Source organism: Nansenia antarctica, assembly GCF_963989245.1.
Source record: "Nansenia antarctica genome assembly, chromosome: 16".
NCBI lineage: Eukaryota > Metazoa > Chordata > Actinopteri > Argentiniformes > Microstomatidae > Nansenia > Nansenia antarctica.
Genome location: NC_137686.1, coordinates 22,121,852 through 22,128,898, shown reverse-complemented (window position 1 = coordinate 22,128,898; position 7,047 = coordinate 22,121,852). Strand labels below are relative to the sequence as shown.

Below are 7,047 nucleotides of genomic sequence, written 5' to 3'. Positions count from 1 at the left end.
GCTTTGGAATAAGGCGTCTGCTAAATGCCAAAAATGTAAATGCAAATGCAAATTTGTCCCTCTCACTGCATGTGGATATCGTGGCCTTATCAATCAGACACACATACCTGTAGACTACAGACACAGAGGTGGAGAAAATATTGTGGTTCTAATAGACAGAGCAAAACTATGGCTTCAGTAAAACAAATGTTATGAGCCAACAGTAACAGTAGGCCAGTGTTTAAAAGGTTCATACTGCCATGGCAACGGTGGTCTTGCTCATTGCTGCTGCTGCAATTTGTGAAGACCTGTGAAGTGCTGCCAAAAGCCACCACAAGGTGGTGACAAGAACTGTGAATAATTATTGACGGTGCTTACACACACACACACACACACACACACACACACACACACACACACACACACACACACACACACACACACACACACACACACACACATGAACATGTAACTCTTTTAGAGACTGTATTGTTGGACTTGCCTACTTGCCTTTATCAGTATAGCATGTCGATAACTCCTATTTGACAAGTCAACGTTTATTGGTCATATGAACAGGATACAGGTTCCAGGATAAAGGTATTCCTCTCAGAAAATATGTTACTAGCAGATCACAGGCATGTAGAATTCACATTGTAAATGAATTGGTGTGTCCAATGTTTCATGTCAATGTTACGTTCTTTTGTCACTGCATGCCAGAACAAAGGAATATGGATGAACTGTCCAGACTGTGAAGGTGTCTTGAGGATAAGATTGGAATATTATGATAATGGTTAGTTTGGTGGAGTTTGGTCAACATACATCTCTCTCCCTGTAGTACAGAGGTCAGACAGCAGTGAGCTCTGCACTACAGGGAGAGGACGGCATTTTCAACAAACTCCACCGAACAAGTTTCAATGTAGGGAATCATTAATGTATGTATGTTAACTGTATGTTTCAATGTAGGGAATCATTTGGGGATTCTGTGTAAACTGCTCCATTAATTGACATACCTGTATAAATAAATCTGGAATAAAAATGTGCGGGGGTACTTTACTCCTTAAACTCGTGACCTTAGAATTATAAGGTTCTATCTCCATTTAGGGTAGTTCAGAGATATTGAGCGTCAAAGTTTTTACATTCCATTATGTTCTGTGAGATGGAGCCTTTGTATTTTATTAATTACTAACAAAAAAATGTCAACATTTTAAAAATAACACCACGCAGGCATTAATAAACACCTAATGGGTCAGATTAATCAGATTATGTAAAAAACAAAAGTTTTACAAAAATGGACCTTATAATTCTAACGTCACAAACGTTACATGTTTATGTATAATTATGTCCCATCATTCCTCCATTATGGTCTAACAATGTCATTATTTACCTTCTGTAGTAGTGTAACAACACTAGCTAGTAGTAGTTTGAGCAACAGTGACTGAATCCTACTAGCACCATATTTGCATGTCTTGGTTCTTTTGAATGAAACAGTGATGTCGTGTGACTCCATGTTGTTACTATCTCTATTAGGATTCTCAGCATGATGAACAACGAGGCAGCACCCAGTTACTTCAACGGAGGGACTTTGACTCAGTACATAGATTATAGGTGAGTAATAATAATAATAATAAACATACAGTGGGAGAAAAAAGTATTCAACACATCAACAATTTGTTATACAGTATAGACCAGACATTGGTATTAACTCAATAAAGCTACACAGCTATAGAAAATTGTATCAATCCATAAAGGTTATGTGCAATAAAAGGGAAAGACGTATCACACGCTACCTGAAATGTATTTAATACTTGGTGGAGAAGCATTTGTTTCGAATGACAGCTTCAAGACGCTTCCTGTACGAAAAAACTAATCTCTCACAGTGATCAGGTGGGATTTTGGTCTATTCTTCAACACAGACCGTCTTTAAATCTTGAAGATTCTGAGGGGCCCGCTGGTGAATCTTGATCTTCACTTCCTTCCACAAATGCTCTTTTGGATTTAAGTCTGGCGATTGACTAGGCCAGTCCAACACCTTTATTTTCTTCCTTTTGAACCAATTAAGAGTCTCCTTTTCAGTATGTTTTGCATCGTTGTCCTGCTGAAAGGTCCACCTGTGTTTCATCCTCATCGACCTGGTGGATGGCAACAGATTGTTCTCAAGAATTTCCTGGTTCATGGCTCCATTCATTTTCCCTTCGATAATTTGGATTCCACCAGTACCATGTGAAGAGAAACAGCCCCATAACCATGATGCTTCCAACTCCAAACTTCACTGTAGGTATGGTATTTTTTAGGATCATATGCTGAGCCATTTGTCTTCAAAACATGGCGCGTCATATTGTTGCCGAAAAGTTACAGTTTTGTCTCATCTGACCAGACTACATTCTCCATAGGCTTCTCCAAATGTTCTGTAGCAAACTTCAAACAAGCTTCAACATGCCTTTTCTTCAGTAACGGAGTCTTCTTGGGTGATTGCGAATGGAGATAGTGGTGGTGGAGTGCATTGTCTATTGTTTTCTTTGTGACAACTGTACCTGCTGCTTCCAGGTCTTTCTGGAGCTCTGCTCAAGTGGCCCTTGGCTCATGGGATACTCTTCTGAATAACTTTCTGGCTGCCCGGTCAGAAATCTTGCGATGAGCTCATGTAGCCGGTTGATGGTCGAGTGATGGTCCTTCCACTTGTGGATAATGGCCTCGATGGTGCTTATAGGAACATTTAGGAGTTGAGCAATCTGTCAGTAACCAGTGCCATTACTATGCTGCTACTATACATGCATGAGGCAGCCTCAGGTCTTAAACCCCTTGGCTCGGTTTATCACTCTGCTCTAAAATTAATTTCTAGGAACCGTTCTCACACCCACCATTGTCTTTTGTATCAGTCTGGGTTGGACGTCTTTGAGATATACTTTAACAGTGAAAAAAAAAAAAAAACAGCGTTGGGAGTGACACTTACTACTGTTAAATAATGTGGTTGCCTTACCTTACACTTGGATAAGCAGTTTGGGACATCAACGTGCCAATGTTTGCAGCCGTGTTGAAAGCAAGCGAGTCTTGTTTTAAATATGTATCTAAATATGTACCTAAAAATGCCAGGCTAATGGAATTGTCCACTGCTCTTGTCAGACCTGATCAAACTGCTTTTTGTCACAGGAGTTGCATGTGTCACAATTTCAATCACCTTTCACTACTGGTAATAATGTAATGTTCCTATATCTTCTTGACCACTAAGGCAATCCTCATCCTCTGTCTACCCAGGCAATATGTGATCAGTCAGATTCCATGCCTGAATACCCTGGATGACACAGATGTTCTGAGGAAGGAGAGAGCCCAAGCTAAGAAGACCTATAGGATACAGAAGGCCAGGGAAGGCAGTAAAAGGAGGAAGGAACTCCACCAGTGAACCCTATTGCATCTGGACTCATCAGTGCCTGGTGTTTCTGAATGAATTATAAAAAGATCCATTCTAGTCAGGTTAACTGCCATTTTGTAAGACAATGACCTTTAGTACTTTGGACTAATTACAAGAATACTTAATTCACCTTATTCCTGCCAAAGAACTCCCACCAAATGTGACAGGTTCTGGTTAAAAGGCCCTCAAGTAGGCATGGTCATTTTTCAGATTATGAAAATCCGCATTTTCAAACTTTAGGACGTGTTCAAAAGCAAGGACTGTGTGATCATCTAATTGTGTGTAGTAGCATGTTGATGTTCTATCAGCATGTTGTGATGTGCTAAACATGCAGTTAGATGTTCATAGCGATGTTCCTTTTTAGCGCTAGCCTACTAGCAGCTGTTTTGCGTGTGTTTTGATTCAGAACGCGTTTCTCCGCTATTTGGTTGGAGGTTAACCAACATTAAAATAAGCATATCTTCTTCAGATTTCAATGTATGACACATCATTTGGAAGTTTAGAATCTGTACTTTTATAATCTGGAAAAACAGAAAAATGACCTTGCCCATTTTCACCAGACCCTGTCATATACACACACACACACACACATATATATATATATATATATATATATATATATATATATATATACATACATACATACATACATACATACATACATACATACATACATACATACATACATACATACATACATACATACATACATACATACATACTGTATATACACCGATGAGCCAAGACATGATGACCACTGTCTGGTGAAGTTACATTAACTTCAATTATCTTGTTACAATGGCACCTGTCAAGATGTGGGATATATTAGGCAGCAAGTGAAGTGTCGGTTCCTGAAGTTTATGTGTTGGATGCAGGAGAAATGGGCAGGACAAAAGACCTGAGCGAAAGGGCCAAATTGTTATGGAGGAAACTAGATACAGCTAACTTTAACAGCCCAATGGGATCCTATGATTTAGATTTTATTTGATTTATTGACAAAAAAAATACAAATACATAGGCCAAGCAATGATCCTACTTGTAATTGTCAGGGATGGAGCGATAAAGTCTGTGACTTGTTTCCGTCGTGGTCCCTGGTGTTAAAAAGGTCCACGAGGGGATGGGGCCGTACCAACAGCCACTCCCATACAGTACAACAGAACAGACAGACAAACAGGTCCTTGATTAGGATGTGCGACGACGAAGCGCATCAAAAACAACAAACAAAAAAGTAAAACAATAAAACAATAAAAACGTATTGTGTAACTTGTTTATATTATTGTCTATTAGGAGCTCAATTAGGAGTGCCAGAGTAACTGGTCTGTTTACTTACAAACAAACTGTCTAGTCTCTAGTAGGCTGTATATCAATGATTTCCTTTTGTTTTCATTTTCAGACAATGCATGGATAATACAGAATGTTCACAGAATGTTTACATGAACGTTTTCAAATGTTCTAGGAGTATTCCCTCCCATTGCAACACTACTTAAAACACACCTCCACCCACTCCCAGAATATAATGACAAAGATGTTGTCCCAATCACCAGACCTGGGAGCACTTAAAGAACCCTTTGATGTTGGATGTCAGTGTTTGGGTCTTTCCGTTCCGACTGGCCCCTTTTATTTTTGGTCAGCTGATCCTTCTCCTCCCGATGACTGCAATGGGGGCTTCCCCACCTCCTTCTTCCTCTCTCTCCTTGCTCTTTCCCTTACTCTCTCCCTCTCTGTGAGGGGTGGAGACTGCCATAGTGAGCCAGGGTTTCTGTATTTTAGATAGTTGCTGTTGGAATTGGAGGAGCCCACATTGAGGGAGCTCCTGATGAGAGAGAAAGGGAGACAGAGCAGATCAGGTAAGGGCACGTCTTTCACTCTGGTTTGCTGGTTGATTAGCAGGGTTACTTGCAGAGTATTACATATTATTCTCCTAGAGACATACTGTGCAATGATCTGACTAGGACTTTAAAAAGAATTTGTGCTGGGGAATAAAGAAAAGGTTGGTTTTGGATGATTGCATGATTGGATGATTACACCGCTGTAAGTTTATTTGGAATTCAAATCTTCAAGTTACCACAACATTGAGAATGGCAGTCTTGTGCAACCCCCTCCTCTCCTTCAGACACACACATAAACACACTCTACTGTATGAAGAGAATGTGTTTTCTTTGTGGGGGAATCACATTTTTCAAAGCAACAACCAAAATCACAACAATGTGGTTGTGCAAAGTTTGAAGAGTCCAAGGCATTGTTTGTTCAAATGTAATATGTACTCATCTTCTTTCTTATGCTTGTGTTACTAGTTAGGAGAGATGGTTAGGAGTCGGATGATAGATGTGCGACCACAACATCATTTATTATACAGTGACTTTGAAATTGTAGTATTTTGAATTTTAGTATAGAAACAACAAATAGTATGATATTGCTCATTTTCATATGATTCCTCATATGGATGTATACTGTAATTCTCAAGCCACTCAATGAAACTTAAACTTGTTGATAGTTCAGTTTTTGTTGTAATTCAAATATTCAGAGATAGCTGTAATGATCTCAATAACTAACACACACACACACACACACACACACACACACACACACACACACACACACACACACACACACTCATGCCTGCAAAACATCGTTACTTGCTTTTGGACTCAATGCTGGGTGGCTGCCAAATGGAGGTTGGGGATGTTTAGAGTAGGAGATTTTTTTCCCTGCTTCTCTTTCTTTGGAAATTGCTGGCTGGTGAGGACCCTGTCATTAGTGAGATGAGAAGCACTGGTGCTGCTGTTAGCTGCGGCAGCTGATCGGCAGGTATTCTCAGCTGTGGAGATGACCCACTGGTCAAAGGGAAGCGCAACATTCCCCCTTTGCAAGACTAAAATTGCATGCTCTGTTGAATGTTGTCACAGGAGTGATTTGTTTGTTGCTCGTCTTTGAAGAGGCATAGTTGCAATTACTTATCCTGAGGTGATGGACTCTTTGGACTCCTTACTCCTCCTTACTAAAGATTAACAATAATATCCTTTTTGAGTTTAAATATTAACCCATTGGTCAGTTATTAAGATGCCTTTAGAACTAAATTGACTGATTTCCCCACAACTTTGACCACATCATGCCAACCCATTCAAAGCAAATCCTGATACTTACAGTTGGGCTTGGCATGCTGTCAGTGTCCACCCATACATGTCTGTCTCCCACCTAATCTTGATTACCGTAGTGGACGTTCAGTTTGGTAGAGGCCACCCACCCAGCTTGCCCAGGGCTAGGCTGCTGCAAATTGCAGGATTACATTAACCAATGTGTGGCCCACCCAGTAACCCCCCGCTGGCCAACTTACACAACCTAACCCTCAGATGATTGTTTTAGTATAAAAATAAATGGACATTCATTCTCAGTCCCCCAAACTGGTCTGGTATAGTGTTCTGCTTGAGGATGCCTTGCCTCTTCTTGCAGCCAAAACATGTCACAGCTAATTGTAGAATGCTCCTTTACACCAGTTTAATTGATAACAAGATACATCTACTTAAACTGATTCCAGGTTGTATGTTAGTCTTAAAGAAACATCTAGAACATCTAATTATGACACTGCAAGTGCAATGTCTGGCCTTGAAGAGCTGCAGGCTAGGGGTGATGACAGAGGTTTTGCATCAACGTCCCAGTGGGAC

At 40.2% G+C, this 7,047-nt stretch overlaps 1 protein-coding gene across 1 annotated transcript in view; it reads left to right on the top strand.

Annotated features, from left to right (window-relative positions):
- The window catches only part of LOC308172128 (leucine-rich melanocyte differentiation-associated protein), a gene marked incomplete at both ends in the record, with an annotated part of 6,773 nt that extends 3,397 nt beyond the window's left edge, over positions 1–3,376 (top strand). The window contains 2 exons of the mRNA XM_080547038.1: positions 1,507–1,584; positions 3,232–3,376. Coding sequence (XP_080403164.1) covers positions 1,507–1,584; positions 3,232–3,376 — 223 coding nt within the window. The remainder of the gene's footprint in view (positions 1–1,506; positions 1,585–3,231) is intronic.
- Between the last annotated feature and the right edge of the window lie 3,671 nt (positions 3,377–7,047).